General features: G+C 38.7%; 1 protein-coding gene and 1 long non-coding RNA gene across 5 annotated transcripts; one reads left to right on the top strand and one right to left on the bottom strand.

Annotated features, from left to right (window-relative positions):
- Positions 1-94: 94 nt before the first annotated feature.
- Positions 95-27,496, bottom strand: FAM91A1 (family with sequence similarity 91 member A1). 4 transcript variants are annotated; one of them, XM_027684397.1, is made up of 24 exons: positions 27,422-27,496; positions 25,152-25,236; positions 24,280-24,431; positions 23,341-23,398; positions 21,857-21,924; positions 20,921-21,034; positions 19,787-19,877; positions 17,431-17,493; positions 16,253-16,359; positions 15,421-15,459; positions 15,203-15,315; positions 14,166-14,284; positions 13,649-13,761; positions 13,363-13,449; positions 12,515-12,647; positions 11,721-11,869; positions 11,119-11,253; positions 9,011-9,124; positions 8,064-8,136; positions 6,701-6,850; positions 6,115-6,222; positions 5,750-5,873; positions 4,625-4,694; positions 95-3,185 (listed from the first exon to the last, which is right to left on the bottom strand). In XM_027684397.1, exons 3-24 carry the CDS (start codon positions 24,361-24,363, stop codon positions 3,009-3,011), a joined length of 2,289 nt encoding a protein of 762 aa, XP_027540198.1. In that variant the 5' UTR covers positions 24,364-24,431; positions 25,152-25,236; positions 27,422-27,496; the 3' UTR covers positions 95-3,008. The 4 variants fall into 4 exon arrangements, with proteins under 4 accessions (XP_027540198.1, XP_027540195.1, XP_027540196.1 ...); XM_027684394.1 differs by lacking the exon at positions 27,422-27,496 and adding an exon at positions 27,100-27,233; XM_027684395.1 differs by lacking the exon at positions 27,422-27,496 and adding an exon at positions 26,405-26,797.
- LOC113968124 lies at positions 27,391-27,971 on the top strand. Its single transcript, XR_003534380.1, has 2 exons — positions 27,391-27,608; positions 27,711-27,971. It is a non-coding gene; the product is annotated as an uncharacterized LOC113968124 (long non-coding RNA).

Raw genomic sequence — 27,971 nt, 5'->3', positions numbered from 1 at the left:
TAAGACACTTTGATGACATTTGGTGGCTTGAGCACTATAATAGCAGTGACATTTTAGTGCTGTGTCCAAGAATAAAACTACTGCATGAGAAGGATTCTGCACATGGTTTGACCTACACCACAGTTTATTTGTAAACATTCGTTACATGTGTCAATAATTTAATTGAACACAGACTTTGTACAATTCAATTTATAATATTAACAATGTCACACTAGAAAAGCACAACTGTATTCTGTTACAGTTGTACTCTAAAACTTTCAAAATACAAAACATTTGAAACACTGAACAAGAAATAAGGGAAAATTTGAGAACAATGAAGGAAAAGAAAAGAAGAACTGTGCAATAATAAGTCATGATCAAAAAAACTGAAAACAAACATAACACACTTCCTAACTGGCTCCTGAACATCTTCAGGTATATCCATCTGGCTTCAATACTACTTGAGTTGTGTCAGGGCACAAAGCCAAGCTCTCTTCTGCAAATTAAAAATCTTGCTGAAACAGAAACTTAAAACGGGTTTACGATGTGTAATGCATGTGATTTTCTCCACAGTCAATAAAACTACCTGAAGAAAAGAAATTGATTTAATTTGTCTTTATTTGCAATACGATATAAAATAGATTCTTTTGGTATGAAGATCTTTGAGATCTTTTGGGTTTTTACACCATATTTAAAACAAAAGTCACATAGTTTGAAGCCTCTTGACCATCCCAAGCACTGGTGCTGTAGTAGAGTTTCAGGTATTTCAGTGGACTTCTTTGGTTGCAATCTATTCAGTAAACTTCAGATATGCAGACTTGAATATTTAAGCTCTAAACTAGAGTTGAAGCTCCTAAATTAGAGTGGCTTGAGTTCTAAAAAACTGAAACATATCTGGAATTCTCACCAGAAGACTTATGGGTATTAAACAACTCTACTTTTATTTAGAAACTTTACTTTAGACCACCTAAATAACAAAGGGCATCCTTCACTTAGCAACACTGAAGAATATGCAGTGAGAACAATAAGTTTTCATCTATTTTCAAACTTCCATAAAACTGGCACTATCATCACTTTACATACTAGTATAGACAGTGCATGGCAAAATTCAATACAAAACAGCAAACTAGCTCACCTACTGCAGCTTACTGTAGCACTTAAAGTAACATCTATAGTCCTGAAAGTGTAAGCCATCACCTACTGCTTAATTACTCTACAGTGCTAGGTATTGGCTTAATCTCCCTGTAACAGTTCTCACAGTAAATGTTTGCCATTTCTAGCAGACTGACATCCAATTCCTCCTCAATTTCATTTGAAGGAAATAAGGCAACTTAAAAACCACTATGGAGAATATGCATGTCCAGTACAAAAGTCACTGTAGTATAAATGATCAACTTCATATGGATAATGTAACTGTAATATATGCAGAATACTAAGTTCAGCTGTTGTTGGTAAAATTCCAGAAAAAAACAGATGTAAGAAAGCAGCACTGAGTAAACCGAAGTACTACAGACTTCCAGTTTTTTAGAGCGCAAGTCCTATGCTTACACTAGGAATGTACATAAAGCAAAGGAAACAGAATGGAATTTTCACAGTTGTAACTGAAGTCACTGCACTATCCTATCGTGGTGCATTTGTCCTTTTCCAGCTTCTGTCCTGATTTTTCTTATAGCCATGCAGAACAGGATACAAACACAAATGTTGCCATTTTCCTCCTTGCTGCTGTCCAGCATCATCTGTACCACGGATCCTTGGCCCATTATGTATTGCAGGCTAGTAATGACAGGATGGTTAAGTCCCATTTTTAATTATGACTATCTAAAACAAGGCAGCTCTAGTAAAGAAGGGAGTTGGCAAAGAAGTCTTAACATACTACATTCTCTTGTTCTCCTTGTGTGCTAAACGGGACAGACTTTTTTAAGCTGGCAAGATATAAACAAAGTAAAATCATGTTACATAAAATCATCCCCTACAAACAGAGCCAGAACATGATTTTAGCTGAAACAGTTTACTGTTAGTTTTTGTCATAATCAATAGCTAATGGTTCAAGGAACACAGATTCAGAGAAGTCTCTGTCTATACATCCTCTGCTGTTACCTTTCTTTGCTAATGACTGACATGAAAAATCAAGAGCTCTGTTCTTTCAAACATTAATCAATAAGAGAGAATTAGTTATCTCCCTTAAACTCAACTTACGACAACAAGAGTTTGCCCACAAACAGAAATCATCAACATGTTCAAGTTACAGCAGACTAACTCCCAGTGTGATCAAATCTCATACACTCCTGGTTTTATACAAAGAGCAGGATGAGTCCATTATCACTATGAACTCTGTGAACAGAGATGACCACTTCAGACCTTCCACAATTCCATACCTCCATCAAATTTTGCCAGAGATGAAAGTGCAGCACTCATCTTCAAAGTGGCCTTAGGTCATCAGCAGGACTTTGAGTCTGCACTAACTCAGTCTCCTCTTGCCATTGTACTGATTTGTCAAGACCCCACTGTTAAGCTGAATTCAACAATTCTTAATGCCCCATATCACCATGATACTTTTTTTTTTAATCACTTGGTATCACTGAGCTTTCAGAGGAAGAGACAAATCTCTTACCTTTATACAGAAAGATTTTCAGTAATACAGTACAAAACTAAACAGAATTCATGTCTGAGTAACGAACATAGAAAACTACTATTGCAATTTTGTGGTGACAGCATAGAAATTTAACAATCATCAGAAAGCCTAGAAAGGGCATGTTTAGTTATAAAAGAAAGATTGTCTCGAGATAAAAATAGTGCTGACAGCTAAAAAGCTCTCTGTTGCAGCAAAATATGCAGTAATGAGTAACAAGTTCTAGACAGTTTAAGTACTTCCCCAATACTGCAACACAACACATTTTTGTAACACTACTTTTACATGGGTTATGCTGCAGCAGCAGTACAACTTCTTAGTGGTTGGCACTAGGAATTAACCATAATAGAAGAAAGGCATTTAGTGATCAATGCACAAGAACCTCTGTTTGACTTGTTCCTTAAGTGTGGTTGAAAAAAACTGAGGAAGGGGCCCATCCGTTCCATTCGGATAATACACCTTCCTTGAACATGAGATTCTTGGCAGGAAGAGGAACACCCACATCTGCAGAAATTGGCTGCAAAAGTGAACTTGAAGAACCAGCATCATGGAGCTGATCCAGTGTTGAAATACCTTCCTAAAAGCAAAAGGAAGAAAACCGTGTCTTAGAAACAAATTAAAGACTTAATAGGAAAAATATGACAGGCTAATCTAATCTGCAAATACACTTCAAGTTTCTGAAGTATGTTACTTTAATCCAGTAAATTCCAAATAATTATGGAAGTAAAACCAGAATAAACAAAATTAAATAAGCACACAGTTGCCTCAGCTGCACCTGTGCATGCATTATTTGGCTTCCAAGGAACCGTCAGGGAAGTCTGAGGCTTAAAAATTAAGACCTAGAAAAAAATGAATTGAAAGCTCTAAAATCTTCAGGACATCTTTTGAACTGCTATTTATCCCACACCGTGCTAAGATGTACACAAGTATTTGGAGGCAACGACTTGATCATACACTGGGGTATTATTTCCCAGAAGTTTGGTTTGCTCATCTTAAAACTCACTTCAGCACATTTTTTTTTACTCTGTGATGATCAGCTAGAGAAGTGTTATCTCAGACATAACACCTAACACATTAGGGCAGGAGTCACTTGAGACTGACAAATGAGGCCTTCAAACCTACTAGGAATCATCAACATTCTTATCAGGGCACAATTCCAGGATCACACTATCCATCCCTGATTAAGTAACCTGCAAATTCGTTACCTTACTGAAAAGATAAGAATTTTACAGGAAAGTGCCATAAGACAGAGCAGCAAAGCAGATTCCATGTTACGGGTGGACATGCCTTGTTTGGATACACTCGCATGCAGAATTAGAGCAGGCTGCAGACCTGGCATTCCTCTGGTTTGCTACACAAGACCCTATTCTCTATCTAAACTCTTGAAAAATCCTCCCGGAGTATATAGTTTTACATATTTATTACATGTTTATACTCATTGAACACCAAGGTCTAGGAGCAACCACAACAGAATTGAGACAAGTATTGAATCAGGCTAGGAAAGGGATAGGGAAGTACTTGTTTTTTGCTGCCAGCAACATTTTAGGTTGATAGGGCTCTTAATGGAGTTACCATTTAAAGAAAAGGCAAATAAAACAAACCATATATGTTTCCATACACTAAAGAAAGGCAAGTAAGAGGGCAGAAAGGGATGACAAGACCATAATGGCCAGTCTTCGCGAACGAAGATTTTGGGAAAGGTCTTTTACCTTTCCAGCCTGCGCAATGGATTTTTTAGGTGAGACACAGCCTGCGCTGAACTGAGCCCACCCTTTAATCCTAAGGTTCATCTGCCGGGGCCAAGCAAGCTTGGACAATGGCAGTGAGGTCCTCAGGACCGTAGGTTTGTTTAGAGTGACCTTCTCATAGATGGATGGCCTCACAGGGCTAACGAGCTCCATCTGCCCGGGGGACCGGGGAATCGAACCTGGGTCGCAGCAGTGAGAGTCCTGCATGCTAACCACTAGGCCACCAGAGCCATACAGAAGGATTAACATCTGGATTATTGCTCCTTACCTGGAATGAATGAACAAAATTAAGGACCTGAAGAGACAGCTTTCTACTGGAATGTAAGAGTTTTTGAAGGCTGTAAAAAAAAAAAAAAAGAAAAGAAGCAATGTTCAAGGTGCACAAATTTTTACTGCAGTATCCCCATAGTAACTTAATCCCAAATAACTCTAGTAGTACCTAACATCACGTGACAAAGTTAAAAGATTTCACACAGAAGGCATGCTAATTCTGTCATCACTGAAGAGGTGCTCAACTTATCTGCTCTTGAGTCTACTGAGGTAAATGCTATTTTCCCTATCATTTACACTGCATAAAGTGGAATTATTGCAACTGAAAAATACTATTTTACATAAGACATTAATATATTAGACATTATCATGTCTCATTCTTATCTAGGACAGTCTGGTAACATGACTTTTAAGAAGTACATTAGTGACACTCTGTTAAAAAGCAGGTCAACTACTAGAATAAAATCCTTAAGCCATATTTTCAAGCAGCCTCATTTTTGGTCTCCAGAACCATGCCTTAGGAAAAAAAAAAAAACCAACAAACCCATAAAAATAATCTACAAAAAAACCCAAAGGAAAGAAACCCAGAAATCCCACTGCTGAAAATATACTCCCTTCATAAAAAAAAAGCTCCAGTAAAAAGCATTAGACAGCTTGATCAGAAGCCATGACTAAATTCATCAAGTATGATACAAATACTTGAAAATTTCCACAAGAACTAAATGCATTTTACATCAAAGCATCACCAGCAAGCTTTCCTCCCGCACTCCAGAACACTGAAGAGGAGGAAAAAAAGCCTGTACTAGGCTAGGAAGGGAAAATGTGTAGGAAGGAACCCAAATTTACTTTTGTCCTGATCTGCTCACAGACATTTTACAACAAAGAATTAATTTTTGCTTAAGAGAAACTATAAAAAAGCCTAATCTTAATCTTACCACAACTAAGGACTAGTTCTACATATCTAGCAGCCAAAACCCAACCCCCTTACATACTAGAATTAGGTACTGAGCGGAAACACAGCTCAGGTCTGCTTTATAGTCATTAAATTGTGGGTATCTCTTCTTGCAGAAGCTCCATAACACATACTACCTGTTAAACCTGCAGCTGATAACTTACAGCTCACCTTTCTTTTCTACATAATCCATGAGTGGCGATTTTTCTGCAGACCTTCTGATTCAGCTCAGAGCTGAACAGTGGAATGCCAAAGCATAATTCCAGTGGAACCCATTCCAGTTCATTTGTGGGTACTTCAGAAAGAAAAACAAGAGATAACCAAATTGTAAGAAAAAGCAAGAATGTTGACCCCAGAATCAGCTATCTTAGATCAGGATCCACCAGACAGTTCATACTTTTTCAGACAGCTCATTTACTGAACTGCTCAAATATTTAAGGGAATCTAAAGAGGAAGTTAGCATTGCACTTGTCCCAGACAATAATCAATCAACTGGACTGAAAATGTTTAGTATAAGCCATTTGTCATGTTTTCACCTTCAAGGCTTTGCTTGACTGCAGAATCCAATGAGGTTTCTTCTATTACCATCTCAAACGATTCTGTGCTCCCATTTACATCAGATCCTGATGCTAGTTCAGTCTCTCCTAAAGGAAAAGTAAACTCTTAAATAAACATGTATATGAATATAAGTTTAGCTACCTTTGCCCAAGGACTAAACAGCCATAAAATTGGAGGAAGGGATATGGAAAAACATAGGGCCTGACTAATTTTAGGCCTAAAGAGTTATTTAGGGCACCTCAACACTTATGAAAGATTATGTTCTGGTATAAAAAAATGACACAATTTATTTTTAATATTTTAAAGAGTATTCTTTTTTTCTTCTGCTGACTGTTCTAGTTCAGTGATTTTTTTGGTCTGTATTTGGTATTTCTGAGCTAGTCTCAAAGAAAAATTAGGAAGCCTACTGCCAATAGATCTACACTCAAAATAGGTTCGTATCTGTGTTGGACAGTATTTTGTAGAGTTACAAATCAAAGAATTAATCCTTTGTTCACCTTTGCTCAAGTGATTTTATGTGAAATTAAGGGAACACAAACAAAAGAGAAATTATTAGTAACCAACCTCTTCCATCAGAAGTATCACTCAGCTTTCTGTTAGCACGTTGACTTGAAGGATTCAACATTGTGACATAGCCACAAAAATGCTGCAAGTCCACTTTGTTTCTCAATATTTTTAAAGCTGTATGAATGCCCATGTTCACACGAGAGAAGTCTAGTAGGAAACAAAACATATTCCAGCTTATGTTACAAGAAGCCTCCCCCATAACCATGTAGTTCAGCTCTAAGCCACGGTAAGTTTTTTATTTGGATTTTTCTCTCTTGTAATGCTCCATCTTAGTGATGACATTGTTAGATCTGGAATAACACCAGGTGTTAATTGGTATTTTATAGTACAGTAATAGAGCCAAGGAGAAAGAAAAATACAAACAGAAGACAATCTCTCTCTTGTGTACATTCAGACAGCAGAGGTGGCAAGGTTCAGCTAGGAATCAGATGTTCAGCTCTTTCAGTGCCAGAGTCTTTTATGGCAAATTAATGCAAGATACATGTTTCACATATCTGAAATTCTGAAGAATTAGAATACAGTACTAGAGGTTAACAAGGAGTTTAAACACTGACTTATTCATGTCAGAACTTAAGAGATGCAAGATTTCTTCAAACTTAATGCCAGATGAAAAAACAGACATGTCAGAGAGAGCAAATATAAAAGTAACTAATTGTGAACCTAGTAAAAACTAAATTAGGAAGCTAGCCTTATTTCTAGTTGTCCCAGATTCTTCTGGTACAACTTAAATAATTTTAGATATCGTATCTGGAAATTCATGCTTCTATGACAGCTCTCATTTGGGGAGGTTAAGGCCTCAACTACACAAAGCTTCTGTCCTACTCATCAAGGAGTATTGAGAACATGTTAATTCTTGCCTTTCAAAATCAGTTGAGGTAGGCAGACTTTGAAGGAATAGATTTTGCAAGGAAAGCTCTTCCTGGTGAAAAAAACCCCTCCATAATTTTTGCTAGTGCTAATAATCAAGGTAAGTTTATTCAGTTTTGGTCTCACCTGTCTTACAGTTAAGAAATGCTGAATATAATATATGGACAATTTATTTATGGACTTAATAAATACGCTAGTTAATAATCTAGTATGCACAAAGAAAGATTTGGAAGTGTTTGTGGAAGTTATTGCTTTACATCTGTCTTAGGAGACAAGAGAGACCAGAAAACTCATCCTAGTTACGTCAGAGAAGATAGAAAGAAGATGGTATCTCTAAGCTCAGCACAGAGTTGTCAACCATTTCCATTTTCTCATCTGACTCAGAAGCTCAACAAAATTTGTATTAAAAAGATTATTGCAACCTTACTGCTCAAGATAATGTGCAACAGATGTGTAACGTAGTGTAGAAATTGCATTAAAGACAATCAGTTACCTCCCTGTTGCTCAGCTTCATCAAATGGGAAAGGTATGTGCATTGTTTCTCCCATTCCATGCATGCCATGCCCCTGAACATCAAGAAATTAAATTAGGAACAGAAAAAATATTCATCAGCTTAGCTTAGTCCTACCTGTGCTCCCTTTTAAGGAGTACCAGCCAAGCTGATGAAACAAACAGATGGAGATATTTATACATTAAGGCTCTTGCTTAGCTGAAATAAAGTACCACACCTTTCCCCTTAAAATGCACACGAGTAAACACAATGAAGTTAAACTTCAGTGAAGAGGAGTTATTTTTCTCTCCAATAAATGGTTAAAAAAGTACTTGAAAAAGGCTGAGCATTTCTGGAGCAAAATGGAGTTTCCACCCCTATGTACAGACCATTTTTAAGCAGTCACAGGCTGCTCACAAGTTGGCCTCTGAGAATGTGTAATTTTATGTTTGTTACAATATTAAACATCTATTTATTTGAATGATTAATTCTGAGAGTTTGACTAAGTGAAAGAAAGTGAAGAGAAAGCTATTTTACTTCTCCCAAATGGAAAAACCCAATCTATTCTGCTGTTTGTGATAAACACCATTTTTTGCTCATACTTTACTGTATGTATGAGCTAAATACCAAGCACTATGAAAAAGTGCATTTCTTAAATAACAGTTCATAACAAGTTACCTCATATCACTGTCTAAAAAGCTTGTGGGCTCTTCACTTTCACTATAACTAGCAAAACTCTACTGTGCTTGCCCATAATACCATAACACATACATAATGTGCATTCAGTTCAAAACCCATTATCTTAACCATCACTGAATCACAGCAGTACTGGCTACAGAAGTTAAACATATTTTTCAGCTTCTGACAAAAGTGTAGCTCTCCGACATTGTTAATCTCCTCAACTCAAAAAATTATGCAGGTTTTCATCATTTATACAGAGCACTCTGTACCTGAATTAGAACAGCAGAATGTGTTAAAGCATCATTCAACATTGTGAGCACATTTGAAGTAGGAACTACTCCTGGGTCGTGACCCCAAGACGTTATTAGTAAGCGATCATAACCCTGGAAGAGAAAATAAGAGTATTTACAGTAGTAATGAACTAGCTAAGCATATAAAGTGAAATACTAGAGTTATGCATTAGCATATTGTTACAACTCAGAAGTTATCAAAGGTAATTGCAGCTCTACACTGTTATACGCAGTACCAAGGATCACTCATGTTCATATTCCTGGTAAAGATAGAAGTTTGCCAACCTCAAAGTTAAGATGCTATTTTGAACAGGAAGTATCTGTCACCAATTCCTGTAGAGCTGTGTGGTCATCACAGCAGTCTCCTAGCAAACAGGAGATTAAAGTAATCCCATATAAATTTAAAAGCAAAATAAAAGATGGATAAACTAACACTATCAGCAGAGAAAAATGATTTATCAATCCCTAAAATACCTATCCAAGGGTGGGATGGGGAACAGGAAGACAACAATACTAAGTAATTTCCTAGTTTCTCCATTTTCAAGATTGAATTCACTGCAACTCCCTAAAATGTCTAGAAATATCTTGACAGTTCCCTAAGAAAATGACACTACAAAATAGCAGTAAGAGAGAATCAGTCATTTATGCATATAGAGGAAAAAGAAGTCAAATAAGTTTGTGACAGTGCAGAATGTGAGATCATTTAGTTCATCAAAACCTGTCCTATCAGCAGTATTGAAGTTTTCCAGGGCTACCACACTGAATGCTTTTTACTAGTAAAAGTGCACATTTACTGGTAGTTTCAGCTAATGACACTAGGGTTTGAATCAATTCATCACCAATGACCTTACAAAATGCCTTCTGCTCTAGAAGACTTGATTCACTTTATCCAGTATATCTTAGAGGTATCTACAAAATTTTTGCAATCATGAAGGGAAGGGAACACATGAAAGGTTTGAGGACTGGAAAATGCACCTACAAATCCTAGTGCTAGAGACGACTGCTGATGTCGGTACGCCAAGGAATGCACTCCCTCTCTGAAGGTCTCTGTACCATTCTACTATATTTAGGTCCTCAAGTATCTACCCAGAATAAGATGAAAGCTGTAGCTGAACAATATTATTTTATAAATTCCACTGTGAGGAACAAGATCCAAACACTGCTAAATGTCTGTGGCGTTTCAAATCGAAGTCAACAGACACAATGGCCACTCCCACCTACATCTGTCTGGTATACAGAATACCCAGCAGTACTCCTTTGTGGCACATTTGTCCTTATTAGCATATCAGAGACAGAATGGGAGAAGGCAGCATCTGAATTTTTCAGGCAGAAGTTGATCATCTGTGCTGCTTTGTGGGACTCCTTGCCAAAGCACCTACGGATGCTAAAAAATTCAGTGGATTCAAGACTGGAAGGAATTTGGGAGATCAACTGATCACTGCAGAGACAGCAATTCAAGTCACAATCTCTGCATACACAGAATCCCATACAGCTCAAGAAGTTCCAGACCAGAACACATGGGAGAGTGGGAAGGTCTTAAGAGGAAGTATTACATGCTGTGCTGCTTCCTCCTACTTACAGACATGGCTAGAGAGAGGCTACTGGGCTAGGAAGACCTTTCTTCCAATCTACTGCAACCTTTATTAAATTATGCTGTAATTTAAACTGCAGAAGAATTACAGCCTAGAATTTCAAAGTCTTCATCACAGATTTGGACAAACTGTAAGTGATCATGTTAGCCATCTCTGCCTTTTTCCATAGCTCTTCTACATCTTTGCAACACACTCTAGGGATGGACTAACAAACAAATTCAAGACTGCAGTACCATATTTTACACTAAAATTGAAAGAGGTAGCATCACATATACTGGAGTCACATTCTGACAAAGCGAGAGACATAAGTATCATTCCTTTTTCAGGACCTCAAAAGAAAACAAGCCAAGATGCTACATAAAACTTGCTTCTAAAAAAGGAACATTATCCACAATGAACTGCACCTCTGACTTCAACTGTTATCCCTAAATAGCATACAGCATATCTCTGAAACATTTGGAGAAGGGACGGAGAATAAATTCATGCACAGACTACCTGAAAAACGTCTGGAAGTTTTCGAAGGCGTGTTCCTTTAGAAAGCAACAGAGAGGGTGGTCCTTGTCCAGTTATGTGGTAAATATAGAGTTTGAACCAAACTGAACTGACTTCTGGTATTGCAGGTCCAATGTGCTGAAGAGAGATTATTCCAGAAAATAGAAATAACTTAATATTCAACTGTCACACATACAGATATCATTTAAGAATCAGCAGTTTTAAAGAAATATAAATCCAGTTTTGCAGTATTGGAGTACAAATGAATTACTCTCTACTGATGATATCCTAAGTATTTAGTGAAGTAACAAAAGACTCTTCACAGAAAGGTGATAGCAAGGTACTTTCTATGAATCTAACTCAAGAATAAAATATCTGTCCTTGACTCTACTTCAACAGATAAACTGATCACAAACTCAACAAAGTTAATTTACTAAATATTCAGTTTTCCTCAACTAAACATTTTAGATTTCTTACAATAATATTCTACATGCCAATGATTTTGTCACTTTAAAAGGGACAACACCTAAGAAATGTATCCAAACCAAAGCTATTAAGGAGATACTTTACTAGATGGGGGGGAAAATCCCCCAGTATTTTTTCACCTGGGGTGTGCAGCTACTAATCGGTCGAATTTCATTGGTGAGTGGTGCCATGGAAACCAGCAGAGTATAGTTTTTGTTGAGAACTCTGCTGCAGGTCGCCGGATCCAAACCGAGCAAACTCTCGCATCGTAACAGGTCCAAGGGGAACCCTATGTTCAAAATGTCAGATTCTTAAATTATCACTTAAAATGGAACACACAACACAAAATGTGATTTCACATTTTCCATTTTCCCCTGCTAAACTGTAAATACAGTATTTTCCACACTGAAGTTTTAAATAATTGGGGTGAATTTTAATAACTCTGCACATAATTTTAGCAATTTCAGGCATACAGGGTTGTCTGACACAGAACTATAGTTTGTTCCTCTCTAAGTAACTGATCCAGGAAATAAACAGAGAGACTGAGGAAATTAGCTAAGATTTAACAAAAAAACCCAAATTAACCAAAAAAAAAAAAAAGCCCTATTAGAAGAATACACTCCCTTTCAAGACTTGAAAAATGTGTCTTTGACAGAATATCTCTTTTCTCAAGTTCAGCTTGTCTTGCCATTATTATGCTTTAATCTGTTGCCCTGGATGTTAAGTTCAAGCCTTGGCAAATAAATCTGTCATTCAAGAAGCAAACCCAGTAACATAAACTCAAAGGATGATGAGAAAGTGATGCCTTGGTTTCAAAATATTGTTAAATGAACAGGATACAGACTGCTTTCTACAACAGCAGCACAGACAGAAAGCTGAGTCCATGGCAGATAAATAACCCACCCAGAAGGATTCCCAAAACTGCCCACAGTACCGTTGTTTGGTTGATCAGGCTGTACAGCTTGTGCCCCCAGGTCTTTGTTATGCCGCAAAAACAGTATCGTGTTTCTCAGTGTAAGTGCATGATCGAAGTACCGCTGTGCTTCCCCTTCACCTGTGCTTTGAACCTAAACAACAAATAAAATAAATCCATGGTGGTGGGTTGCATCAATTACACAAAAGGAAAGATGAACAAATTAGAATTTTAAAGCTTTCTCATTGAGTAACAACCTTGCAGCTTATATGCAAAGCTGATCTACGGCAACTATTAAATGAAAAGCGAGTCTTGGCCATGCTAATGGAACGGTCAAAAAGTACACAAAGACCAACTCTATAAATCAGAACCATGACTCAGTCTTCAGGTAAAAGGGTTTAAGTGTCCAGTCAACCTGACTGGTATAAAATGATACAGCAATTAACAGCAGTCCTCCTACACCATTCTACAGCTGTCCTTCTAGAATTATCTTTAAAATGTGTATAGGCTAAGCATTCCAGCACTTAATGGTCAAATTTTCCTACAAAAATGATGTGCAGCATTTCAGAAACATTAACACCCTACTAAAAGGGAAGTGACATCCACTGAACAAGCCCTAAGGCAGGTGTGCGTACACAGACTTGGGCAAATGTAATTCATGAACTCACTTTGCTCACCAGACACACCACACTCATACACATACACGGTGTGTCCTTGAAAGTCACTAGAAGTGCAGTGAATATCAATATGATAAGGTCTTATTTTCTTGGTCTTATTGCTAAATAAGCAGTTTTAAACAATGAAAATACTGGGAGGAGGGAGTTGGCCCCTTTAACACTTAAAGCATTTCGGCAAACGTCACAGATTACCTTTTCCAGCTCCACCAAGAAGCTGTCAAGACTCTCATCGGACAGCTTCCCAACTTCAAACATAGTGACTGCATGACTTTTCAAGTTCTAGAACAACAAAACAAAACTGTCTTAATTCTTTGAGAATGGAATGGCAAGTAAAAGTTTTATTAAGTAAAAACAATTCTTAACAAACAATACAGAAGTTTTTTTTAAAATATTTACAGCTGTGTTATATTGATATCAAAGTAATTTAAAGCTCTACATATTTATTCTTGGCATAATACATTGAAGAATTTAGACATACTGGTGAAAGATTTCCCATCATTAAAAAGGCAGTGAGAGTAGAATCAAACAGGAAGGCAATGCGCTTTGTGTGTCCACTAGACAGGTTCAGGCTGCTCACGCTGGCTGTTTCAGCTAACAGAAAACAAAAAGAAAGTAGATGATCATATTTGTTTTATTTAAAAATAGTATCATCATGTTTAAGTCAAATCTAATTAAAAAAAATAATAAAAAAGTTTGTTATCACCATACCAAATAAAACAGAATTCCCTTGTTACTACTAAACTGATTGACTTAATGCAAAAGTTGGTATCTTTGTGTCAATTTATATCCACACTACAGATCAGTCTCTTCTTCAGAAAAAAACTATTAAGCTAAAGAATTTTAAACCAAGTAGACACAACCTCCCCCACTGAATATTCCATATGAAAAAAAGAATCTGCATAATCTGTGTTTCTGCACCCCTTTACAGCCTATGCCACTCTAGAAATATAAAAATAATTGATCCTAATGTATTAAAATTTACTGTTAGTGCTAACCTGGATCATCTTGACTGTTGGTATCTGTATCTGTGGCTGATGACCCAGCTTCCTGTACAGGACTTCTGTTTTCCCCACTGTCCCATGAAAGCAGCATCTTTTGAGGATCCAAAGTACTCCTATTAATGTGAATTAAAATCCACATCTATCGGTCACTGTAGCACCAGAGAAGTATCTCTGCCTTCCAGTGCTAGTCCATGCACAGGCATACCCAATACATGTCTTTCAATACTTCTAAGCCCTAAAACCAGTCAAGCTTGATATCCCTCAGACTCCTGCTTTAGCTTCTGCAGAAAAGTTTACTGGGGGTTTGAAAATACCAGATTGTGAAAGAGATCTGAAAAATCAAATCACCATCACTGAATAAGAATCCAATCGAAAAAACCTAATCCACTTTGTTCTCAGTCTGAGTAAGCATCAAAGAAAACAGGGAGAACAGTCATTTTACATGGCTTAGCAGATATTGTGCGGACCCCTGGTGGCCTAGTGGTTAGCATGCAGGACTCTCACCTCTGCGACCCAGGTTCAAATCCCAGCCAGTCCCCCGGGCAGATGGAGCCCGTTAGCCCTGTGAGGCCATCCATCTATGAGAAGGTCACTCTAAACAAACCTACGTCCTGAGGACCTCACTGCCATTGTCCAAGCTTGCTTGGCCCCGGCAGATGAACCTTAGGATTAAAGGGTGGGGTCAGTTCAGCGCAGGCTGTGTCTCACCTAAAAAATCCATTGCGCAGGCTGGAAAGGTAAAAAGACCTTTCCCCAAATCTTCGTTTGCGAAGACTGGCCATTATTAGCAGATATTGAATTAAAAGCGCACCAAATGTAGTACACTGAATTTACAGGCTAAATTACCATTCCTTATTCTCAGATTAACAAGAGGACCAAGAGCTCTTGCCATTATATACATCAGAAAGCCAAGTGAGATTTGTTATTGCAGAAGTCAAAGAAAGCAACCAATAGCTTTACAATCAGATTTTGGTTCTAAGTTTTCCCTTCAATGAGAAAAATAAGCCCTGTGAAAGGGTGAAGACACTTACTTCAGTCTGTTTACTGAAGGAACATTCTTCCACGATGGATGAAGATTATCCAGGTTTATTACTTGGCCTTTTTTATGAGCAAAGCCTAACCGACAATACATGGACACAGCATTCTGAAGAAACACACACACACATAATAAGGAACTGCTGTATGAAACCAGGCTGCAAGACAGTGAACTTTCTGTATTGAGTTCAACAGATGCATTATACACACATACCTTTACTAAAGATAAGTCAATCTCTAACACGTTTGCCAGCTAAAAAAAAAAAAAAAAGGACAGGTCAGCAATACAATATTAACAATGCAGAGTAATTCACCATTTGTGGAATCTGGTGTCTTTCTGTTGGTTTTCTTTACTTTTAAACCCAGCCTGTATTGGTAGGAGCAGTTTTGTCTGCATCAAAATGATGAAAAAAAGAGGATGAAACCTCCTAATTGTCCCACTTGAAAGCATGCCAAAGAAACATGAGGCTATCCTCCACTGCGTAATCTCTAGGTTAATCACGTATATCATTTCTATGTTAGTTATGTATATTGTTTCTAGCTTAGTCATGTATATCAGAAGACACACAAAGAGGAAAACAAATCCTGGATATATTTAATGGGTATTTTTCAGATGTTTACTAACAAAGTTCTGAGAAGACCTTATGAAAACATATTTCTCATACTGAAACCATCCTTAAGCAAAAGTTGCATTCCTGCTTTAAGCCAACATCCTGCATGCTTTCACTGTCAAAGAAAAAATTACTTGAATTTTTTTATTTCACACTAGCAAAACAGACTGTATTCCAATTCTAGCTGTATAAAAGTCTAGTTTAGTCACCTCTGTATAAATTCATTCCACCTGAAGGAATTGTTTCACTGAACTGAAGGTACTCCTCCAAGCTTAAAGTACTATAAAAGCTACAGGTTGGACTTAAGCCTGGCAGTATCTCTAAACAAAATCACTTGATATGAATCCATATCCCCGTCTTAAGTATTTTTAGCAGTGTGCTTTGGGCCATTTTCAAGTGTTCCTATCTCCCTGACACAGGTTAAGTTTTACTTACCTCTGCCACATTAGTGTGTTCATCTATTGAAACAAATATCTTGTAAAGGAGTGTTTCAAAGTAATCACCTTGCACTCTGTTCATCACAAAACCTTCAAGTGGTGGCACTGAAACAAGAATTACTTTCAAAATTACAATCTGGTAACTTACTTTACTAAACTGAAACTGCACTAAAATGGAAAAATAAGTTTACACTTCTTTAATTTTCATTATACCTGCAATTTTGAGGATTTCCCAGGCACAAGGAATAAAAGCCTAAAGATAGCATATGCAGTATTTAAAACTCTCCCACTCCTTAAGAAAAGTAACGCTTGTCAACATGTTGTCTTATAAAAACTAAAGCCACTCTACCTTGCATCACAGCCTTGCACTCTCCAGCTCATCAACCACAGATAATTTCCAGTGTCTAGCACATAAAATGAATTTGCAATGGAGAGTAAATCATGCCTGCGCTTGGAGTAGGACACAAAAACACCACCCCACGCACACACCACAGAACTGAGACTCCCAAAGTGATTATCTAAGCAGTAAGTCTTTTGTATTTAGAGGACTTTCACTTAAATGATCTCTCCTACAGCAATGACTGGCACTTCTGCATGACCAGGTTCCAAACAATTTATGTCTTTGCAGATCACACAGAATTCATAAACCCCTGAGACCTATCACAGCATAATGAGTTTGTTCAAAGGGCACACATATGCTGGGCTGGTTTAAGCTCCTACATAGTGCCCAGACACAGTCCATGACTAATCGAGGTGACAAGACCCATGAAGAATGGAACTGGTATCTATTAAAACATTGTATCTGTCCAGAAAGAAGTCAAAAACCTATGTCTTTTTGGTAACTACAATTCTCTGTGCTATTCTTCCTTTTCATTACAAACTTATAGAAGGATACTTATTAATTCATGCCATGACTCCCATAAAAGAATCTCATCTTACCTAACTACGTGTTCAAGATAACCTAAAAATTTCAAGTTGAAAAAAAACATATATACAATAAAAACAACGTTTTAATACGGTTGAAAACATTTAGTCAGGAAAAAGTTTCATTGCTCAAATGTTTTGTTTCAGCACACTTATGTACACAGACAAGCAACTTCCAAGACAGAGAACTACAGGATAACTGAAATTAAACTGAGAAAACATAGGTATAATAGTCATGAAATATTTACTTACCTGCTATACAGCTGTCATCAGATATTGGTACATCAAGGTAAATAAATCCTTTGTTATACAAACCTTTATAAATAAAAGCACACAATTTTAGAAGAAAAGAAACATTTTCCAGAGTACTGAAGATGTAAAGCCGATTCAGATTTTCAAGTAATTTTTCCTAATAGCCTCCACAGTAGAATATTTCTTTGCAATGCATGGACCAATAAACCCCACCTTATACTGAACAGGTGTTGGTGTCCCCCTAAACCAGAGTTCCTCACTCACAGTCTGGGCTCTACAAGTCCTTTCAGGACAGCACAGCAAAATGACCACAGATCAAAGCAGCTCCATTTGACAAACACGAGCGGATCTCTGCTTAAATGTTAACTTAGTTTTCACCATCATCACTGTACTGTCAAGAAGTGTGGGTTTTATCCTTAACTAGTTTTGTCAGCTGATGCTGGCTGCATTTGAGTACTCAGGCCAGGACTCACACACTTGGTAGCAAGGATACAAACTAAATCACATCAATTCTGATGGTCCCCACATGTCCTTGCCACACATCTTTACAGAAAGTCTTGCTTATACAACTGCAAAAGTAAATTCTGGTGCCTTTCAGCACAAGGCATCAGAAAAGCTGCAGCAGATAAAGGTGGGCATTGCATACAACAAGGACAATAACATAATAAACACTTAAATTACACTTTCCCCACTTGAAACTGATTTAAGCACTAAGCATCTCATCTGAGTTCTGCAGCAAAGATAAGCCAGTGAGAAGTTTTTGAGGAATGGAAAAAAATTACAGCATAGTTATCTTTAGAGTCCAAGTTTTGTAACAGCTATCACAGAATATGCTGAGTTGGAAGGGATCTATTAGGATCATTGAGTCCAACTCCTGGACCTGCACAGGACACCCCAAGAATCATGTGCCTGAGAGCATTGTCCAGATGCATCTTGAACATTAGCTATCCTCTACTGGTAAAGCAAAAAGCCAAATTACAAAGTATAAATAAGCCAAATTTATAGTCCACAGTTCCTTTGGTGGTACCCAAGATCAATCCATCTACACCACATTCATCACGGTGGGGGTGAGGTGTACCAACAACCCTCAGGTGAAGTGTTACAAAACACCTGAAGTAGAATTGTCAGGATGTTTCATGTACACACATTGCTCAGCCCAGCTGCAACAAGTGCCTATACACCTGTAGTGTCTCTAGTTAAATTACTACCCTCAGTCACATCGTAAAGATCTTAAATAAAATGCCTGCATTAACCCATCAACTAACCTGAATTCACGTCAGCTAAGCAAAAGAATGTGTATCAACAAACCAGCTTCAATGGACCATTACAAGTCATCAACATGCTTAAGGTGCTTTATACTGTCTCTCCTTCAGATTCAGTTCTCATAGTTAATACATCATTACTTACATATCTGAAATGTACTGGTGGCATCGTAGTTTAGACTAAACAGTCCTCTTTCCCCACAAAATACAATCCTTCCTGCAGTTCCATTACATTAATTGTCTGTATATTCTTTTTCCATACATCAGATCTTTCTAAACCTACTAAACCTGAGCTGTAACTCTCTCCAGAAACAACAATCAGGTCGTATATAAAGATCATGAAGTGATTTTGGAATTCAAATTTTCTTACGCCCATACTGTTCAGATCCCTCCAGAGCATGAGTTTCACCTACCTCACTTTTTTTTAGTTGTTTTGTTCTGCTCAGTAACAGGCAGTGAAATTCTGCCTCAGTTTCTTATAAAGAACTACAGTGCAGGTTTGAGTGCTTGTAGTAAGCCAAGCACTTACAGGCAGACTTTTCAAGGAGGATTTTTTCAGTGAATTTTTTACTTCCTTGCCTAATATGATTTGTCTATACCTATTATTTGTCATACTGAAATGGGAAGACATATGCACATCATTTTTCAGTTACAGCTGCAGACTTCTGAGAACCAAAACAGCCTCTTAGATTTGAGCCCCATTTTCATGCTGTTAAAATAGTAGAAAAATCAAAAGGACTTTCCTTTGAAAAACGAGGAGTGCAGTTTAACCATCCAGGATTACCAATTCTGACATTTTTAATTTTAGCTTCCATTGTCATCTACATCCCCTTCCCCCACAATCTTTACAGGCAGTTTCTAATGAAAGAATTTGTTGACTCAAACAATAACAGAACAACAGCTGCTAATTGCTCACCATTAAACTCTTTACAAAATCTAGACTGCAGTCTGTACAGCTCTTGAGTATTCTCCTTCAACTCTTCTTTTGCTTCAGCTTTCTACATTCCCTTTTATTCCTAGTTTTCAGACACTACTCTCAGAAAATTACTAAGGAAGATCTAAAAACAGAAAAGGAATGTTCATTAAAAACTTACTGTGAACTACATTGAAGTCTAATGAACCAGCCAGCTGAGGACCTGAATCAATTATCTTATCAATAGCAGACTTCTCTGATGTAGTACAAATCTAGGTAAAACAAATCATATTAGTCTTCTGTAGAAATTAGTCTATGCAACTTTCTTAACAGCACTCAAAAAACCCCAAACACTTCAGTCTCAAATCAGTCTTAAGTAATATAAGAATACAGTAAGTAACCCAGGCTCTTAACCAAAGTATTTGCACTGAAGAATTCACTGCAGTTCCTGTTGAAGTCTTAAAATTTTTTAGCTTGTCCCCACACAAAATTATTCATGCTCTAGGAACAGTAAATAATTGCACAAGAATTTGGCAAGTGAAGTTCACAGTATAATAGGTTTGCTCCTTAAAACCTGCAAATCGAATGTTCAGCTACACAAATGGATCCATTCTAGAAAGAGGCCCAGTGCTTCAGGTTAACTACCCTGGGCTGGTGGAATGTCAGAATATAAGTAACCACTGCCTAAGACATTCCAAATAGTAGCCAAAAAACAGACTCCATCACTGCTACAAATATGTTCTAATCTAAACAAAACACTTCTAGAGAAGGAAATAAATCCAGATCAAATGACTAGCTGACTGTAAAAAGACGACTGTGGGAATGAAAACAGAATGAGGATGAAACATCAGGTGATCTCATAAGTTTTCCATGTGCAAACAGAGAAAAACTAAGCAGATACAAGAATAGAAACAATGAAAATATGTGTCAAATAAATCCCCTGCCATTCTGATTCTAATTATAGAGAAGATTCAGCCAAAGCTGCCCTGTCAGGGTTCAAACATGAAATTTAAGAAAACATTTTTTTTTGCTTGTTCCCCACAAACCATATGATCACATACATTAGTTACTACAGATTGGTTGATGCAAAACCACCTCAGCACTGTACATAGTGCAGAAAGTACAAAAAAGAGAGAGGGCAGAATATGTCAAAGAAAACATCACAATCTCCCTTAGTTCCAATCTTTATTTCCATAAGAGAGTTGCTATAAATCTGCAACATAATCTTTGTGTATTCCACACAAAAGAAAGCCCCTGTTTTCAGGAACTATCACTATTCAACCAAACTTAAGAGATGCAATCCCCACTCCAATACCTTGATGTCATCCTCAGTGATGTAGCCGGCCTGCACGACCCACCACGCCTCTATAGCGATCTCCACTGGCTTCATGGGTAACAGGTCATGAGCAGTTTTCCTTCTGAAAAATTTCTGCAGTGGTACAGTCCATTTGAGATAGTAATAAAGAGCACTTCACATGCACAGACAGCCAATTACCTTTATAGAAACTGATCTGTATAAATATCCATTTTAAAGTACATTACATTCACAGACTGGAGACACACAAGACACAAACATACTATTAGCTCTGTCATTTAGTAAAAGTTTCCATTCTCTCTCAAATCACATGGAAATGGGAAGGAAAAAAAATTATTTACATCTGATATTGTTAAATCTTCCCATAAACTCATCCATATTGTAGGTGTCACTAATTAAAATGTACACTATTCCAACATATTAGGATCAAATCCAAATTTTAACTATGATGTTTTCTAATGCGAACAGGTAAGAGAGCACAGCAAAAAAAGTATACAAATAGGGTATTTTAAAGAAGTTCAGTGATTTCAAAAACACATTTTACGAATATATTTTATTTACTTTAAAGGACAAAGTACCCCAACAGTCTCAATAAGCTCAGTGCTAAACACGTACAGTGAATATCAGTCCAAGAAAGAAAAGCTGGAGGACACTGTTTATTTATAGACCTGAATACTCTCTCTTGCATTTCACTGCCATTACTTTTCAGTTCACTATCATCTGCATGTTTTGGTAAGCTCACTTTCAGTTGAAGGACTGTGAAGCTGCTTCAAGAGCACTTACCAGTTCCCTGAAGAAAGGAACCAACTGCTGCAAACTTAAGGCCCTCCTTCTATTAACAGCCATCACAATGTTTTCCATATGTTCTGTTTACATCCAAGGAGAGGGAGGGGGGCCGGAAAGGGTAAAGGGAGGGAAAGTCAAAGAAAAACTTACTTTTGAAGACCTACATTGGTTCATTAGATCAATATACTGATTTCTTCCTATGCCGAGAAGTCTTAGACCTGAAAAATAAGTAAGGTTTTATTTCTCTTGAGATAGGTTTAAGCTGAAGATATATTAAACATTCTTTAAAGAATCAGAACTCATTACATAATAATATTTTAATTACTCTTATCCAAAATAAAAGGATAGTTATAGGAGCTAAATTAATTCCATAATCCATACCCATTCATTCACTGTGTACAGATTAAGGAAAAAAAAAAGAAGAAATCCCCTATCACTCAAGTCACAGGGTAGCAGGGAATAATCCTTTTTTCCGACACTCACATCAACAGCTTCAGATTAATAGTTATAGTTTTTCCTCCCTCTCACATAGCCCATGCCAGACACTGGATTAGAACTCTAAGAATTAGAGCACAAAAGGCTGCTTAAGCTTCTAAGGAAGATGATTAAGATATAGTTGAGTTAAACTGAATCAAAGTTTATTTCTATAATCTTTAGCCTTCAACCATTAAGAAAAAATGAACAGATATTAGAAAACTATTCATTAGTTTTCACTCCAACTTTCTGGTTTGACACTAGCTTTTATGATAAAATGTAATTGAAGAAGTTTAAGTTAATTATACTGCAGTCACTAATTTGCAGCTGGGCTAAGATAACAGAATTGTTGGTGGGCGAGAGAAATCAAACAAAAAGAGGGAAGTCATTCTTCTCTTCATACTCCTGACTAACACTGGATTTCCAACAAGCACAGTGGTGCTGAAGAACTAAGTTCTTATCTGTTTTCCTGCTGTGAACATTACATAGAGGCAAATCAGTAGTCAATTGACAATATCCTTTTAAAAACAAAACCAACTCCTTCCAAAATCTGCAGGCTACTCCTCACCTGACCATACACTATCCTTAAAGACAACTTTATACATATATACCAAAGGTGAGGAATTAAGTCTTTAACTAGAGATAACTTTTCAGTGGCAGGTTTGATTAACATCATCCCTGTGCCAGCAGTTTACACTTTGCTCTATAAGACATTTCAGTAGCCTGTTCATCTTATTCTGTTCTACTCCACCAGGTTCAAGGTTTTTGCTTTCCTAATCTCCCCATCTCATACCAGAACAGTGTAATAAATAACACATCTGACACATCCATGAGTGTCATAAAATACCAGATTCTCTTCCCTCTCTTTTCTGGTACATCATCCTTTAATTCCCATAGATGCCACTTCACAGGAGTGTGAACAGCCTCTCAGTGACTTGCTAATGTCTTCAGCCCAACACATGCCAAAAAACACACTAGAAAAGGACCAGCAGCTCATTTTGCTGGATGAAGAGTACACACTCCTCAATATCACTATTTAAGTGCCTCTACACCCTCATTCACATGCTGATGTTCAAGCAAACAGATGCCTGCAAATCCATTTTCAGAAGCTCCTTATGTCCAGCTCACTGAAAGCAGTAATGCAAGTAGGTAATACTTACAATCAGCTGCAGTGAAGTTGGGTAAAGAATCATAGCTTTTTTCACTATTCATTATATCCTTAAAAAGAAAAGAAAACTTTCAGTTTGCAAGAAGAAAGTCATTGTTGCAGAGAAGCAGGACTAAAAACCTGCCTGTCCTTTTTATTTTAAGAAGTAAATGAAATTTAAACAAGTCTATTAAAGTCAGTTACCTTATCAAACTTGCCAATCATTTAATTAATCATTACACAATAAATTAAATACATAAAAAGTGAGACTTCTGTTTAATGTTACTTTTGCAAAGAAAAAAGCTGACTGAAAGACTAATACAAAAAATTCTGTATCTCTCTTCACAAAAAAACAAGCACACAAAATTTCTAACTAATAACAGAATAAACAAACAACTAATCCATTATGTCTGCAATCACTATACACATAATAAAATAAAAACACTTCTAATATCCAACAAAAATAGAAGAAGGTTGCCAGAGTGCTGATAGAAAACAGAACCATTTTTGTTCTCATAAAAACAGATCTGCTTCAGGCTTTTCAAAAAGCTTCTAATATGGTTGTGTCCTTTTTGAAAAAAAAATTAAAAAACATTCAAAGTTCTGGGTTTTTAAAATGGTGATTCTCTTTGTTTTATGAATCTAAAAAAATTGGGTATTCCTTTTACAGGTTGAAGTGAAGACTCACAAATCTCAAGCATCAAAAGAGAAAGTCCCGCCTCAGAGTGAGTCCCACCCCAGCTCCACATGACAAAGTCCAGCTCTTTAAAGGCTAATGGGGCAGAAAGGAAAAAAAATGCAGGTACAAGTAGTTCTCTAGAAACTTTCCTTACTGTCTCCTTACTTCTCAGAAGAGCCTACACAAAACCAAACAAACTTGTATGCATTACAGGGCCATTACCAACATCTCTAGACAGAGAAAAACACACTCTCACCACAGTTCTGCACTCACCTCCATTATGCCTGTGTAATAGGAAAATGGTGTTACCCTCAGACCTTTCACCATGATGTCAGACAAATGATAAGGGTACAACATGAGATGATCTCGACTGTATTTTAACAGTTCTTCATAATATTTACGTTCGTCTTTCTTGACATGCTTAACTACAAGGGGAGAAAAAGTTGCACTGTTCTATGATGTTCAATTTAAAAAAAACCAAAAAAGTGTTACAACAAAAGGATTAAAAATAGCATACTGGCAATTGACAGAAAACTACAAGCAAAATAAAGCAGTGGTGCAAGGCATTCAGCACCCAAAAATTCCTACATAGGATACAAGTAGTCTCAGAGCTGTTAGAGATGACACCAAAACAGGGTAGATTTATCTAATGGGTTACCAAGAAGTGGCCCATTGAGATAGAACTCATGGAGGCTGTAGAAAAATCTCTTTTAATTAGTGAAACTATTATCTACTTTGTGAAGACAAATGGATGCAGTCAGTGTGAACTAAATTGAAATTCTGCAAACAAGTCATAGCCAATAGTCAATGTGAGTCAGGGTCACTGCATCTCATCTAGTGACAGGCTTTACAAGTCAAATTCTCTCTTAACATCTCTTAATTTCTTGGAAAATGGTGGCAGAGCTACAGCAGGAATTCAGTTCCACTTGGAAACTCAGTAACCTCCAAGAGTGCTTTGCTAGAAAAGTTGCCAAATGGATTCAAAAGTCAAGATTTTTCTTGATGTTTTATTATTTAATAGTATTTATTTTCAAGGAAGGGAGGACCTTTGAAACAGGCTTGTTCTTGCATTTTTTAAAGTAAAGACAAGCTTCCACACAGAAGGACAGGACAGCAATTAGAAGTTACTTTGCTTCTTTACTCACCTAAGTTATTCCGGTATCGTAATTGATTGCGGATGCTGTAGAGTACAACTTGCCTTTCATATTCCCTCTGGGAGTTTCCAAGACCCTTGAAAACATAAAAGCCTTTTAACTGACTTGCACAAACCCCCTTTTAGTCAAACCACTGCAGTGCCTCATGAGGAAACCTATGCAGGTATTTGTCATTGCTCAGTGAGCTCCCAGTTCAACAGCGACAGTATCTTTAGTCTCTGTAGGAGTTCAAAAATATCTTTAAACAGGTTTCTACACAGGATTCAGATTTAAGCAATCATCTTCAGATATTTTCTTCCCTAATACCACTGTGATAAAAAAGGGAGCATCTGATTTTCAAACCAAGCACATGATGCATCAAACATTTACCATGCATTCAGCATCTTTCAGCCTTGAAGAATTACCCAGAATTAGTGTAGCAAAAATCAAGCATAGTGAATGACACGCAAAGCTTCAACTGTTGCACCCAAGAAGCTTATAATCCCCAAAAAATAAAATAGTGAAACTGCTCAAGCTGCAGCTTCACAGAAGTGAAGCAATCAAGAGATCCTAGGTCACAAGATTAAGGAACAAGCACAGCACATTACTTGACTATCAGGAAAGAAGATAAAAAGAGAACTTTGGTTTATGCTTCAAATGCCTTACTTCAAAAACTGTCCCCTTAATATTCTTTAAATTACTTGTCTACTCTGCATCAAGTCATTTGGGTTGTCTGGTTTTCCTCTTTCCTCTCCTGGTTCCCTCACTGATGCTTATACTAGAAGAGATCATTTGATGAAAAGGTACTTTACTGCATATAGGGGATAAACAAGAAAGTTGCACACAAACTGCAGAATCAGGTATTAGAAAAGCAACCTCTCATATCACAGAGAGGGTCTGTAACTGAATAAATATCCAAAGAAGGATCCAAGTATTTGCTCAAAGTACAAAAATATTCAGGACTATGTTAACACTGAAGTAAACAAAACAGGATTCCAGAAGTTACACTAAAGCAAATAAAACATTAAACACTGGTATATTTTCTATCCTGAATCACACAGCCAAGATTATGGCACTCATGCTGGGCATCATTCATTCCACTTCTATTGCCCCTGAAATCTCAAACTCAAGGAATTAAATTACTCGAGGCCTGCAACCACTACTCATCCTCTCCATCATTCCTCTGTGCAAGAGAAGGAATTAATTGTTTAACAGCATCTCCTTTCAAGCAGCATAAGACTTTAGAGGCAAGAACTTCCTCTCACCTGGACACAGTACCTCCCCTCTGCTATCGGAGCCCCATTAAATCCAGGCAATCAAAATTTCATGAGGTTTTGTTTTCTAGGAGCCATTCGCAGCACAGATCTCCTTGGCTACCTAAACACGGCACTGCACAAGCCTCCGAGGACACCTGTCCTGGTTCGGCTCACACAGCCAGGGGCTGGAGAAGGGACACCCAACTCCCCTGTTTTTCCATCTGCAAAAGCTCAGCGGGTACCCCACATCTCCCTCTGGCACCCTGACATCTCCCAAGGCACCCCTACGTACCCCTCCTCTCCCCGAGGCCATATATACACACACATACACCTCGCACACAGAGCCCACACCGCTTTCTTATTCCGTTCTCTCCAGAGGCACCACCCACACACACACCCACCCCTCTCCACACAGAAAGGCCATGCACACCCCCAGTCCCCCCGCTCTGCACATGCGGGCCCTCCACCCTCCTCACACCCCGCTGTCCCCACGGAGACCCCACACTCTCCTCACAACCCCTCTCCCCACAGAGAGCCCCACACTGCCGCACATATCCCCGCTCTCCGCACAGCCACCTCCCCCCCTCCCCGCAGTCACCCCACGGTCCCCGGGGCCCGCCCGCCTTCCCCCGGACCCGCCAGGGCCGAACCCCGCCTTGTCCCAACCCGCCGCTGCCCCGTGCCGTGCGCTCGGCCGCCCGCACCTGCCTGACGCTGGCGGGCAGCCGGGCCCAGGGGTAGTTGTGGCGGATGTGGAACTCCACGTCGATGTTCATGGCGAGCAGGCCGCGCCGCGGGGCGCCGCCGCCGGGAGGCGCTCCGGCCCGGGGAGGAGCCGCTCCGGCCGGGGCCGCCCTGCCCGGCCCTGCCCTACCCGGCCCGGCACCGCCGCCTCCCGCCGCCGCCGCGGCCCGGCCCGCCCCGGAAGCGCCGCGCGCGCAGTTCCGCGGGCGGGCCGAGGTGACCCAGGGCGGGACGGGGGGGGTTGGGACCCAGTGCCGGTGGGTTGGAGGGGCGATTGCTCACCTTGGCTGCGGGCTGGCACTGGCCGGGAACGGATCCAAGCCGAAAATGCCCCTGTTGCCTCCTTGGTTCGGCTTTACAGCAGTTTCTTCCTGGTGCAGCTCGCGGCACACCCGGGCAGACGCGGGTGACAGCTCAGAGCAGGGGCACAAAGGAGCATTCCACAGCATGGAATCACAGGATCAATTAGGTTGGCAGAGACCTCTGAGATCATCGAGTCCAGCTTTTGACCGGATACCACCTTGTCAACCAGACCACGGCACTGAGTGCCGCTTTCCATAAAGTCCTCCAGGGACGGTGACTCCACGACCTCCCTGGGCAGCCTATTCTAGCGTGGAATGGACTGAATGAGGAAGATCATTTTGCTGAGCCGTGGCCCTGGGCTGCCCCAGCTGAGTGTGCCCCGATATTTGGTGTGCACAGGGAGGGCTGAGGGCTTCCAGCCCTGAATGCCAGCTGAGCCCATCCTGTGTGTACCACCGAGCGAGTGGATTAGTGTCACCAAGGAAGCCGCTTCAAATAAAACAGCAGCAGGTGCCCCTCCTGATCTTAG

Source organism: Neopelma chrysocephalum, unplaced genomic scaffold (assembly GCF_003984885.1).
Source record: "Neopelma chrysocephalum unplaced genomic scaffold, ASM398488v2 Primary Assembly neopelma1_66, whole genome shotgun sequence".
NCBI classification, from domain to species: Eukaryota; Metazoa; Chordata; class Aves; order Passeriformes; family Pipridae; genus Neopelma; species Neopelma chrysocephalum.
This window is presented reverse-complemented; position numbering and strand designations above follow the sequence as displayed.